Source organism: Sphaerodactylus townsendi, linkage group LG03 (assembly GCF_021028975.2).
Source record: "Sphaerodactylus townsendi isolate TG3544 linkage group LG03, MPM_Stown_v2.3, whole genome shotgun sequence".
Lineage (NCBI taxonomy): Eukaryota > Metazoa > Chordata > Lepidosauria > Squamata > Sphaerodactylidae > Sphaerodactylus > Sphaerodactylus townsendi.
The window spans coordinates 152,906,434-152,920,540 of NC_059427.1; the positions used below are offsets into that span (position 1 = coordinate 152,906,434).

The 14,107-nt window shown below is 46.0% G+C and overlaps 1 protein-coding gene across 1 annotated transcript in view; it reads left to right on the forward strand.

Annotated features, from left to right (window-relative positions):
• The window catches only part of AMHR2 (anti-Mullerian hormone receptor type 2), a 38,213-nt gene that overhangs the window by 908 nt on the left and 23,198 nt on the right, over positions 1-14,107 (forward strand). Inside the window, exons 2-4 of the mRNA XM_048487506.1 lie at positions 5,721-5,861; positions 11,884-11,970; positions 12,929-13,059. Of these exons, the coding sequence (XP_048343463.1) occupies positions 5,721-5,861; positions 11,884-11,970; positions 12,929-13,059 (359 nt within the window). The remainder of the gene's footprint in view (positions 1-5,720; positions 5,862-11,883; positions 11,971-12,928; positions 13,060-14,107) is intronic.

Sequence of the window (14,107 nt, forward strand, 5' to 3'; positions counted from 1 at the left end):
TCCACTGAAGAGAAGTGCTCATGACGTGAGAAGATACGAAAACCGGGCTGGTTTATGCAGGCTCACTCATTGTTTGATTATTACAATATTAAGGGATGGCTTACATGTGCCCATGGAGTACAGACCAAAGAACCACAGGTACAACATTCACATTACCACAAAGGTGAGTCTTTTAAAGGGAGCCTGTTCATGTACTTGGCTGCCAGTCATCCTGCACAGAGAAACCAGGTATACAGGCATGCGTGGGTTGATTGACAATGGAAATTTCAGGGGTTGCCAACTCTGGGTTGGAAATTTTTTGAGATTTGGAGTGGAGCCTGAGAAGAATGGAGTTGAGGAAGGGAGTCCCCTCAGCAGGGTCTAATGCCATAGCCAAGGCAGCCATTTTCTCTAGGGAATCAGATCTTTCCAGTCACAATAGTGGGAGACCTCCAAGCCCCAGCAGGAGTTGGATACCCCTAGCAGATTCATAAACACAAATTATCACTTAGAATCACAACAGTTGGAAGAGACCCCAATGGTCATCAAGTCCAACCCCCTGCCATTCAGGAACACACAATCACAGCACTCCAGACAGATATTCATCCAGCCTCTGTTTTAAAACCTCCAAGGAGACTTCACCACTCTCTGAGGCAGCAAATTCCACTGTCAAACAGCCCTGACAGTCATAAAGCTCTTCCTAATGTTTAGGTGGAATCTCTTTTCCTGCACATGGTAATATGCAGTCTTCTACTGATGAGCAAGCATGGGAGAATTCAATTTCCCTGAGCCCAGACGATTTAGATTATAAAATGTGTGTTTGTATGTCCCATTTATGTTGATAGACACATAATTTTCCCTGTGGGGTAAGTCATGGACACTGCAGCCTTTTCAGGTTGGGCAAATAGCTTCGAATGGGGGAGGAGGCCTAACACTGTCTCCTAGAGTTGCCAGTTCTGGGGAAATCCTGGATATCTAGAGGTGGAGCCTGTAGAGGCCACCCTCCAAAAAACAACCATTTTATCCAGGGGAAGTGATTTGTTACCTGGCGATCAGACATCTCTAGGTCTCCCTCAGAGTTTGGCAAGCCTACCTTTTCCCCACAGTCCTGATCTGAATCAGTCTCCCCACATGCCAGAAAGTTAAGTTTCCACATGAACTCCTAGGGCCTAGGCCGTGTTTGCTTTAAAGGAACTGGTATGGAGCAAAATAACTCCTGGCCTGGATGACCCAGGCTAGCCTGATCTCCTCAGATCCCGGAAGTTAAGCAGGGTCAGCTCTGGTTATTGCTTGCATGGGAGACCACCAAGGAATTCCAGGGTTGCTATGCAGAAGTTGGCAAGAGCAAACCGTCTCTGAAGGTCTCTTGCTTTGAAAACCCTATGAGGTCACCATAAGTTGGAAATGACTTGTGGCATGAGAGAGAGAGAAAGACATCTATCTTAGCCAGAGGCGTAGCTGGGCCATATTGCACCTGGTACACACTCTGCATTTTCCTCCATCACCCTCCCCGCCCCCCCACACACACACTCTTACCTTAGTTCAGCCTGGAAGTACTTCCCAGGAGACCTTGCGAGCCCCAAGGTCTCCTGGGAAGTGTAGTTCCCACTAGGCCATTTTCAGCCTCAAGTGAACAGGCCGCTTTTCCAGCCTGCACTTTTAGGCTGAATTGGGGGTGTGTCCGCGCCTGCCCTCCCCCCCAGGCGTGTGCCCAGTGCAATGTGCTCATCCCCACCCCAGGTAGCTGCACCTCTGATCTGAGGTCCCTTTTTCAAAGTGGCTAAAGTATCACAGGAATAAAAGGAGACAGACAGCTGACTTGGATATGTTAATGTTTTATTCCACATGTGTGAAAAATTGTTTTGCATCCAGCACCATCACAACCCATGTAATCCCATGTGCAGTGCACCCTACTTTCCATTTAAAAACTTTTGCCTGTCTCCGTGTCTAGAAGCAACTCTCCCCCCCCCCCTTTTAGAGGCTGGACATACAATCCGATGAAGCATTTCTGAGAACTCCTAAGCTTGCACACTATTTGCAGTTAATTTGTTTGTCTTGCCTTTCTCTCCAAAGTGGCTGACATTATTCTCTCTTCCATGTTACCCACACAACAATAACATGAGGTAGGTTAGGCTGAGGGTGTTTGACTGGTCCAAGGTCACTCAGTGAGCTTCCATGGCACCATAGGAGATTTGAACCTGGATCTCCCAGGTCCTAGTCTGACACTGTGCCACTTTGTGATGCCCAAAGCGGCATTTTCATTAATCTATAATATATATAAATCTAACAGTATGTTTGTCCCTCCGTCTTCCTCAGAAGCTGCTGGATGGATTGCCCCCAAATTTTCACAGGAAGTCCCTCCCTGTTGCTGGCAGGTACTCGGACCTTCAAACCGCCGAAAGTCCATACCTGAGCCAGGTAAAACGTCTTTTTCCTGGCGCACCAGGCCATGAAGCTGCCTCTGTTTAACTGTCAGAATGTTCGTGCAGCCTGTCTGTCTGTGGCCTGAGGGCTTAGAATGTTTGTGCAGATGGGCAGAGATGAGCAGTGAAAACAGTAAATAGGTAATACTGTTAGGTAATACGAGTGGAAGTGAAACACATACCTACTTTGCCGTGTGAGGCGTCAGGTGGGGTCCCCCCCCCCTCACACGCAGGTAACTTTCACTCTCTATGCCTCACCCACTGCTACCACACAACACACATCCAGCTCATCCTCACACACCTCACTCTGCCCTCCCTCACATCCAACCACCCACTGGGGTTACCCACTTCCTCACCCATATTCGCCACAGCTCTCTTTTACTAAAAGCGAGCTGGAGTTTGCTTTTTTCTTCTAAGAAAATCAGTGGGGTGGGGGCGAACCTACACTACCGGCTCCGCTTCTTTTGCCCATGGCCCTTTATGAACCCAGGGAGCTGGCCTCGATCTGAGCGCCTCACCACCCTGCCTCTGCTGCCTGACTGGGATAGCCTTCTTGCCCCAGTTCTGCCTTGCCTTAAGCCAGGACTGTGCGTGTGAACCAGCCTCATGGACAGTGGGATTCACACTCTGGACAGTTGTGGAATGGGAAGGGTTACCTTATACTAAAAAAACAAGACAGCACCATATAACGATGTGCATTGAAAAGGGAAAGAGGGATTCCATTTGATCACCCCAAAAGGTAATGCTGGGGATCATTGGACCTGCATGGACATCTGTGTGGGTTGTGGACTGTGATGAGAAGGACAATTGCCACAGCAATGCGTGGCTGGGCCCGCTAGTTCTTCATAAGACCTTTTTCTTTCTGAAAGGGATCACTGCCTCTAGAAGACCTGATTTAAAGGTGAGAGAAAATAAAAGGAGACCATTACAAAGGTTTCCTCCCTCTCAATGAACAGCCCTGATTCCTCTTACTTCCTAAGAAGCAGATAACACATGGCTTGAAAGAAAGAGACATAGGAAATAAGCTTAAGGCCTGTTCAAAAATGGAAAAGCAGAAGGAAAACACCACCCTTCATAGATTTCAGTGCTGCTGACGTTGACAGAGTAGGTTGAGCCTCATTAAGAAATTTTGGAGTCTGTGGAAAACCAGGTCTCAAATTCTAACATTTTCAATGCTAACACCATACAGACATCTGAGTTCACATCCTAGCGTGGCTATGAAATCCCACGGGTAGCCTGAAGAAGAATTGGTTTTTATGTCCCGCTTTTCTCTTCCATAAGGAACCGCAAAGGAGGCTCTACCACAAGAAGTCTCCTTCCCTTCCTGTCCCCACAACAGACACCTTGTGAGGTAGGTGGGGCTGAGAGAGTTCTGAGAAAACTGACAAGCCCAACGTCACCCAGCACGCTTGGTGTGGAGGAGTGAGGGAATAAATCCAGTTCACCAGATTAGAGTCCACCGCTCATGTGAAGGAGTAGAGAATTAAACCCGTTTTTCTAGATTAGAGCCTACTGCTCTTAACCACCACACCATGCTGTTTCTCTCTCAAGGTCAAGTCCCCATGGGCTAAAGAATCATAATATTGGCCTGACAGGGTGGTTGAGTTAATGATTCAACCCACAGCAGTCTAAAACTTTGTGCTAGAAGTCACAAAAAATATCTCAAAGCAGTGAACGAATTTTCAAGTTCTATGAAATTTAATTTTAAAAATCCCTCTGAGGGAGAGAAAGATATTTTTCTGGGCATAAAGCTGGTTTGTATGGAATCAGACCCTTGGTTCATCAAAGCCAGTCCTGTCTATTCAGACTGGCGGCAGCAGCTCTCTAGCATCTTAGGTGGAAGTCCTTCACTTCACCTACTACCTGAGCCAGGATGGTGTAGTGGTTAAGAGCAGGTGGATTCTAATCTGGAGAACTGGGTTTGACTCCCCACTCCTCCACCTGAGTGGCAGAGGCTTATCTGGTGAACCAGATTTGTTTCTACACTCCTACTTTCCTGCTGGGTGACCTTGGGCTAGTCACAGTTCTCTCAGAACTCTCTCAGCCCCACCTGCCTCACAAGGTGTCTGTTGTGGGGAGAGGAGCTTGTAAGCCACCTTGAGTCTCCTTACAGGAGAGAAAGGTGGGGTATAAATCCAAACTCTTTTTTTTTTCTTGATCCCTTTAGCTGGAGATACCAGGGATTTGAACTGGGGCTTTACACATGCCAAGCTGAAGCTCTACCATTGAACCACAGTCCCTCTTCAAAAGGTTCTTTTGATTTCAATGGAGACTTACTTCCAGGTTAAATATGGGTTAGAATTGTGTGAATGACACAGGAATGGCAAAGTACTTTTGTGTGTGTGTGTGTGTGTGTGTGTGTGTGTGTGTGTGTGTGTGTGTTTTTAATGTAGGGCTGCCTGTAGGCCAGCGGTTCTCAACCTATGGGTCACGATCCCTTTGGGGGTCGAACGACCCTTTCACAAGGGTCACCTAAGACCATCAGAAAACATATATTTATATTACAGTTATGAAGTAGCAACGAAAATAATTTTATGGTTGGGGGTCACCACAACATGAGGAACTGTGTTAAAGGGTCGCAGCATTAGGAATGTTGAGGACCACTGATGTAGGCTATCTCAAAGGAGGGGGGGGGGATGATACAAATGAGGAAAGATAAAATCTCCTCAGTTGGAATTTCACTTAGCTGTTGCATGCTCCAAACACAGATTGTTTGCAGTTTCAGTAAGAGAAACAGCCGGGGGGGGGGGGGGGGGAATCCAGCTCTCCATGGCTTATAATGGAAGTGTCCAACTCTGCCACCCCTCCCCCCAGATGTTCATGGACTATGATTCCATCACCCCCTGCCAGCGTAGCCAATTGGATGGAAATCATAGTCCATGAACATCTGGAGGGCCAGAGTTGGACACCCCTGGCTTATAATGACAAGGACAACCTCTAGGTGAACCAAAGATCTCCTGCCATTACAATCAACCTCCAGACAACAGTGATCAGTTACTTTGGAGAAAATGGCTGCATTGAAGGGCAGCCTCTATGTAGCCCACTAAGTTGACTCCTCTCCCCAAACCCTGCTGACCCCAAGCTCCGTTCCAAATCGCCAAGAACTTTCAACCTGGCATTTGGCAACTGAGGCGGGAGGATATTGATAACACACCAATGTGTGACAAGAAAGAAAAGTGGTGAATAAACTAATAGCTGCCAACTCCTTTGGAGTTTTTTTGGAATCCCAGTTTTCTTTTTCTTATAAAAAGTTTTCTAAGCAATTTACGGAGAGCAGGCATTGCCCACCGACGATTGTTTCTCTGGCTTCGCTCTCAGGTTGCTGGATTAGTGAAAAGGAAGCCGCGTGCGATTCCCCAACCTGTGAGTCTCGATCTGATGAGGACTCGCTGACGTTGTCCTGCAGCTGCCGGGCTGATCTGTGTAATGACAACATCAGGCATGATAGGAGGAGACATGGTAAGAGGTCTTAGGGGATCAGAGGTCAAGGAAGGTGGTATGGCCGGAGGGGGAGAAAGCGAAGATGATGAAAGACTGCAGAGGAAAAACACTGCTAGAACTATCAAGACAAGACAAGAAAGGATATCTGTATCCACCCAAACACCCGCCTAGGTTTTCTTCCAAATTCCTCTCCTTTCTCCCTACCTCCTCTCACGGTTGTTCCCTGTTTTGCTCATCGCAGGTCACAACAGTTACTGGGTTCTACCCTTCCCCCACAACAGTGGGTAAAGTCCTTCACACCACTTTCTGTGCATGACAGCTGTGTATGTATGCCAATAAAGGCTGTTGTTGTTGTGGTATGCACTCAGCAGAAACCTTGAGGGTGTAGGGAGGGAACCGCCAGATGGCTGAGTCAGCCTGATAGCTGCCGTTTGAAGAAGGCAGAGCTGCCCGTTCTGAAGAAACTTCTCATGAAGCCTATCTATACTGCCACCGTCTTCCAAATCCCCAAGTCTCTACTCTGCAGTTGAATAGAGAGCCAGCGTGGTATGGTGGTTAAAAGCAGCAGACTCTAATCTGGAGAACCAGGTTCGATTCCCCACTCCTCCACATGAAGTCTGCTGGGTAACCTTGGGGCCAGTCACAGTTCACTCAGATCTTTCTCAGCCCGGGCAGAGGCAAGCAATGACAAACCACCTCTGAACATCTCTTGCCTTGAAAACCCTGTGGGATCATCATAAGTCAGTTATGACTTGACAGCAGATACACGCACATAGAAGAAGTGTTTGGATTTATATCCCGCCTTTCTCTTCTGTAAGGAGACTCAAGTAGGCTACAAACTCCTTTCCCTTCCTCTCCCCACAACAGACACCTTGTGAGGTAGGAGGGGCTGAGGGAGCTCTGAGCCAACTGTGACTAGTTCAAGGTCACCCAGCAGGAATGCAGGAGTGGAGAAATAAATCTGTTTCACCAGATAAGAATCTGATACTTGTGAAGGAGTGGGGAACCAAATGCAGTTCTCCAGATTAGAGTCCACTTGCTCTTAACCACTACATCATGAATGTCTTAAACCCTGTTTGGATTAAAAAAGGGAATCTTCAAAAGGAAGATGGAAGGATTTCCATATCTTAATTTTCCTTATCACACCTTGGATAGCCAGACAGCATAGACTTTAGTACCCTGATACAAAGGCAGGCATATTTGTCCATGTATAAGGTGCAGAAACACCTAAGACTGATTAGGATTAAAAAATCACTGTTGTCATCAAGTCATAGCTGACATATGGTGGCCTCAAAAGGTTTGAAGGGCAAGAGACTTTCGGATGTGATTTGCCATTGCCTGCCTCAGCATCACAAACCTGGTATTCCTTGGAGGTCTCCCATCCAAATACTAGCCAAGGTCAGGGTTGAGTGTGACTGGCCCAAGATCACACAGCAAAATAGGGATTTGAATATGGGTTTTCTGAGATCTAGGGAACCCCGGGCACAAAGTGGTAAGCTACAGTATTTCAACCAAAGCTCAGCTCACAACCTCGGTTTGATCTTAACAGGAGTCAGTTTCAGGTAGCTGGCTCAACACTGACTCAGCCTTCCAACCTTAGTAAAATAAGTATCTGGCTTGCTGGGGGAAAAGCAACTGGGGAAGACCATGGCAACCCCCCCCCCCCAAGTCTGCCTTGTAAACATTGGAATGTGACATCACTCTATGGGACAGTAATGACCTGGTGCTTGCCCAGGGGACTACTTTTACCTTTACCTTTCCCAGGTGCTAGCCTGACACCTTAGCCCAGGGCTGTCCAACTCTGATGCTTCAAATGTTAATGGATTACAATTCCCAGCAGGGGCTGATAAGAATTGTAGTTCATGGACATCTGAAGCGCCAGAGTTTGACACCCCTGACTTAGCCATTACTCACGCTGCTTCTCAAAATGTGATATGTAGAACATAATACAGCTGATCTGACAATATGGCCTTCAACTTTTAATCCTGAGATATTTCAAACTGGGAGCGCTTCTGAACATGCTGTTGGGCTAGGCAGAGACACCAGGAATTCCTGTCCTCAAGACTTTCAAGATTTTGGTAAGCCTCTTCTAGGTTCACAGCACAATCTCTTAAAAAACCTCTCTAGGTGTGAGTATGATGTACCCTTTACCCCCAACAATTAGAGTGCTCATTTTACTGACTTTGGAAGCATGAAAGACTGAGTCCACCTTGATGCAGCTACCTAAAACTGACTTCCCTTGGGACTGAACTCAAGTCATGAGCAGAGTGTGAATTAAAGTACTGCAGCTTACCGCTGTGTGCCACTGGGCTTCTCCTAAGGATGATGTAACAGAATGTTTTCTACATCATGTGGCGCGAAGCACAGGACCCAGAAAAATGGGGAAACAGGGCCTTCTTAAGCACAAGGTGTATTTGCAGTTCAAAGGATTGCCAGCTTATCAGGGAAAGAAATGCTCTAGCCTTCATCCATTCCTTGAAAAACACTTTGGTTGCAGTTTGTGAGATGTTCAGGACTCAGGCATCCTCTTAAATATTTACTTCATTTTACTTTACATTTACTTCATTTATGTCCCAACTTTCTTCCCAATGGGCACCCAAAGTGACTTACATTGACCTCTTTGCCTCTATTTTTTCATGACAGCAGCCTCGTGAGGTAAATGAGGTTGAGAGTGTGTGACCGGCCCAAGGTCACACTGCAAGCTTCCATGGCAGAGCAGGGAATCAACCCATAGTCTCCCAGACCCTAGTGCAACACTCCAAGCATGACACCATGCTGGCTTACTGTCTTACATGGGCTGCTTGTTCCATGAACTGATACAAGCTGACAGACCTCGGTCTAGGGTCGCTCATGCAAAGTAGCAGAGGAAGGTTTTAAACAGAGTGTGTACTTTCCATTCAGCACCTGAGGGTCCCTCCTCTCCTATTTTTCTTTGCATTCCAGCATTTTCACATGTTTTTGGTTACATGTTTTTGGTACAGATGTTACATGTTTTGGTACAGATGTTACATGTTTTTGGTACAGAATCATAGAATCATAGAGTTGGAAGAGACCCCAAGCGCCATCAAGTCCAGCCCCATGCAATGCAGGAACACACAATCAAAGCAGTCCTGACAGAAGGCCATCCAGCCTCTGTTTAAAAACCTCCAAAGAAGGAGACTCCACCACACTCCAAGGTAGTGCATTCCACTGTTGAACATCCCTTACTGTCAGGAAGTTTTTCCTGATGTTTAGGTGGAATCTCTCTTCCTTCACCTTGAACCATTATGCCTGGTCCTAGTCTCTGAAGCAACAGAAAACAAGCTTGCTCCCTCACCAACAGGACATTCCTTCAAATATCTAAGCATCGCTATCATGTCACCTTTAACCTTCTCTTCACCAAACTAAACATCCCCAGCTCCCTAAGTCTCTCCACATAGAGCATGGATTACAGACCCTTTACCATGCCAAAAAGAGATGCTGGAAGATTGTCCTTTGTTAGTGCCAGAGGCAGCGATAAGCCAGAATGACTGTGTTTTCCCCCTTTACAACCTACTCTTGTCTGTCTGTATCGATTGATCCTTTAAGAACAACTAATCCTTCCTTCAAGAAATTCAGGTCAGGGGATCTAATTTTCTCCTCTGTCCCATTTTATCTTCACAACATTCCTGTGAGGTAGGTTCAGTTCACCTGCAGAAAAGTTCCTGGCCCAAGATCTCTTGGCGAGCTTGATAGCTGAATGGACATTTAAACATAGGCCACATGTTCTAACCACACTCCAAGCCCATCATGGCTACAGTACACATGTGAATTTCTGTCTAAAAAAATTCTCTGAAAAACTGTTGCTATTTACCCTATGGAATGTTGTACATGCAAGCATTCAGGGCACATGTAATAAACCTGCCAGGCTATTTTGGGCTGGGGGAACAGAAGTGGGGAGGCAGGAGCAGCAGTGGTGTAGTGGTTAAGAGCAGCTGCATTCTAATCTGGAGGAACCGGGTTTGATTCCCCACTCTTCCGCTTGAGGTGTGGAGGCTTATCTGGGGAATTCAAATTAGCCTGTGCACTCCCACAAATGCCAGCTGGGTGACCTTGGGCTAGTCACAGTTCTTCTGAGCTCTTTCAGCCCCACCTACCTCCAGGGTGTATATTGTGAGGGGGAAAGGGAAAGGAGATTGTAAGCCCCTTTGAGTCTCCTAAATGAAAGAAAAGGGGATATGCAGTGGTTAAGAGCAGGTGGATTCTAATCTGGAGAACCGGGTTTGATTCCCCACTCCTCCACCTGAGTGACAGGGGCTTGTCTGGTGAACCAGAGGAGTTTCCACACTCCTGGGTGACCGTGGGCTTGTCACAATTTTTGGGAACTCTCTCAGCCCCACCTGCCTCACCAAGTGTCTGTTGTGGGGAGAAGAAGGTAAAGGAACTTGTAAGTCACCTTGAGTCTCCTTACAGGAGAGAAAGGTGGGGTGTAAATCCAAACTCCTCCTCCTCCTCCTCCTCCTCCTCCTCCTCCTCTTCTTCTTCTTCTTCTTCTTCTTCTTCTTCTTCTTCTTCTTCTTCTTCTTCTTCTTCTTCTTCTTCTTCCATTCCCCAAGATCCCGATTCAAAATAGGCTTGTCAATTTTCTGAACTGAGTTCCTGTAGGGAATTTGCAGTTGCTATATCACTGCAAGTCCACATGTTGATCATGTGTTGTATATGTGTAGTTTCAACCTTAGCACTGGTGTCTAGAAGTTCCCTGCCTCTGGCCATGGGAGATCTCTTTAGTCATCATGAGTAGTGGCCATACATGAAACTTCCTTTCATGAATCTCTAGCCCCCTTTTAAAGCTGCCTGTGCTTGTGGTCAACAGCCAGCATGATGAAGTGATTAAGGTTTCAGACTAGGGTCTGGGAAACCCAGGTTCAGATCGCCACCGTGCCATGGAAGCTTGCTGGGTGACACTGGGCCAGTCACACACTCTACTGTGGCAAGTATTTGGATGGGAGGCCTCCAAGGAATACCAGGGGCATGACAAAGAAGCAGGCCGTGGCAAACCACATTTGTGGGCACTTTCGCACGTGCAGAATAATACACTTTCAATCCACCTTCACAATTTTTTGCAAGCGGATTTTGCTATTTCGCACAGTACCATCCAGCTGCAAAGTGGATTGAAAGTGCATTATTCTGCACATGCAGAAGTGCCCTGAATGTCTCTTGCCTTGAAAACTCTACAGGGTTGCCATTAGTCAGTTGTGACTTGATGGCAAAACACACACACGTTTGTGGCCATCACACTGACAGTGAATTCCACAATTTAATTATTCAGCACATACAAAAATATTGCATTTTTGTCTGTCAATACATTGCCCACCAACTAAATTGAATGCTCCAAATTATGGACGAAATAGAGAAAAAGAAATCTTTGTACCCAGTTTCCTCAGTCCATAAAAAAGTTTATAAACCTTTAAGCCTGTACCCCTCAACCATCTTTTCTCTAAACTGAGAAAACTGCTGAGACAGATTACAAGTTTATAAAACTTTGTGTGGGGTAGAGAAAGTAGATGCAGACTCTGCTCTTTGAAGTGCCAGTTGTTTCGTTTAATCCTAAAAGAGCAAAATTCTATTGGCTACAAAATCCATCACTTTTATGAGCTGTAATGGCTCCCTCCCACCTGCAAGTGCTCTAATGCCGCAGTGTGGCAGTGGCCTTCAGACATCCATGGTGGGAGAATCCTGGAATGTTGGCTGCCAGAGACGAGAAAGGGTGGGCGGTGATACACCAGGAGGGAGATCTCTTCTCCCCAGTTTTAATTTTAATTAAAACATCAGAGGAAAGTCCTGTGAAGATGGGAGGGATGCTGATACCAGTGGTAGGCAGAGTGGGCCATGAGCACCTGGAAATGTAGAGGAGTAGTTTATGGGATGGGTGCCCAGGGCTTGGAGCCAAGGAACTTGGAAGCGTAGGCAGTTGCTTGGTGGGAAACAGATTGAGAGAGATTATTTGCTGCCCCCCCCTTCATGTGGAATGCCCGTTCTCCCTCTTGATATGGTTTCTGTGACTTCTGTTTTATCTTTGCAGCTGACTCCTTGCGTGGTTCCACTGAGACCATCTGGATCATCTCTACTTGCCTTGTGTTGTTCTTCCTTGGTTTCTTGGCATTTCTAGGTACTGTGCCGTCAAGGCGAGCTTTAGCATGGAACGATAACATTTGGCCCCACAATGGGAAGCCAGAATGCGTGTGTGTGACAAGCACACCAATGCTCCTTCCTGTGCAATGCAAGATACTTGAAGGGACTTATTTTCTCATGGTATGTTCCTAACACAGGGCCACTATCGTATACGCATATACATACTTTCATTTTCTCAAGAGCACACTTCTGCCCAAACAGAGATACTGTTTTGTTATCAAAAAGCAAGTGCATTTCTCCAGCATCCACAGGCCTCAGTTCCACCTGCAAGGCAGAACAGAATCACAGGGGATCCAATACATATTGTATTGGTAAGAAGAAGAGTTTGGATTTATACCCCTCCCTTTCTCTCCAGTAAGGAGACTCAGAGGGGCTTAAAATCTCCTTTCCCTTCCCCCCACCCACAACTAACACCCTGTGAGGTTGGGGGAGCTGAGAGAGCTCCAAAGAGCTGTGACTCACCCAACTGGCATGTGTTGGAGTGCACAGGCTAATCTAGTTCCCCAGACAAACCTCCACAGCTCCAAGTGGCAGAGCGGGGTTCAGATTAGAGTGCACCTGCTCTTAACCACTACACCACTGCTGCAACACAGAAGGTCAAGCTGTGCATATTTAAAAATTGATATTGGGTGTAGGATTCAATATTAGCCCTTTAAAAAAAAGCAGCAAGTTTCTAGTCCCTGGTATTTAAAAAAGTAGCCCAGGTTTTATAAGCAATACAGGATGAAGTTTGATAAATTAAAAGGGGGTTTGTGCAGGATTTTCTTGCGAACAGGAATGGAACTTCAATGCTCAGTGTATCTTCTTCCTTCTGGAGAAGCAGAAGCTGAATAAATGAGGCAAAATCCATGAATATTTGCAAAATCTATGCACAATAAAGAACTTGGATTGCCATGGAACATGGAGGAGCAAATTGAATTTTTTCCTGCTTCTAGTAAGTCTAAGACTCCTGAAAGGGCCTGCGTTGCCAATCAGACCAGAAGAAAGTGGAGAACTCAGTAAGATCACCACAGGCCACGAGAGGACACTGCCCAGGCAAGAGCTTCCAGACCTCCAATTCCATAAGGTATTGCCCACTTTTGCCTATGTCAGGACTGTAAAAAAAGATTTACTTCTTTCAAAAATACTAGGAAAAAAGGAACACAAAAGGATACAAACTCAAAATTCAACAACTAGAAAAAGAAGTACTTATAAAGCAGAAACACAAATATAACAGTAATGACAGATCCACAGATAAGTTTCTATAAAAGATTTCCAGGTATCTAAAAAATAAGTACAAATGCAGTTGTGTATGTCAGGTGTTCAAATGGTGATAAAGTTGTACAGTCAACAATCCAATGATTTACAGGGGATTTACACAACAAGACTTGTAATGGGAGCAAAATATAATTATGTGAAATTCAAATTCTGTCAAGAAAAATGCAAAGAGTATTCACAAGTCAGCAAGTGTATGAGGGAGTGCAGGATCTGCTAAGACAGTGAACACCTGTGGCGTTTTCCCCACAGACAAAATATCCTGGGATAAGGAGGTGAAAGATCCCGTTTTGGACATGGTTCCTCATGGCTTCCGGGCCTAACTTGGGCCCGTCCCGCCAGATTTCCCTTATCCCTCAGCTTTCAAAAAACAATGAAATTGGCAGTTCTTTTGAAAAAGCCCACGCCGCTCCCACTCCCATGCAAACACCATGGGAGACAGGCCCGTTTATTTTTCCAGCTTCACTGCCTGCTCTCCCCATCACTTAGCTGCAGCCAATCAGAACTTTGGAAAAATGGAATCTATGTAAATGATGTAAACATAAACGTTCATGTGGAAAATGAAAATAAACCGGGGTCTCATGAATAATTCACTGGAGTTCTTCCTCCAGGCCTGAATGCACTGATGGGCAGCCGTGCGAAGGGAGAAACCAGGATAAAAACACCCTGGGATATATGATCCCAGGTCTATCCCAGGATATTTTGTCCATGGGGAAAACACCCTACAATCAGTGGCCCTTTCCACACATGCAGAATAATGCACTTTCAATCCACTTTCAATGCACTTTGCAGCTGGATTTTACTGTGTGGAGTAGCAAAATCCACTTGAAAACAATTGTGAAAGTGGATTGAAAGTGTGT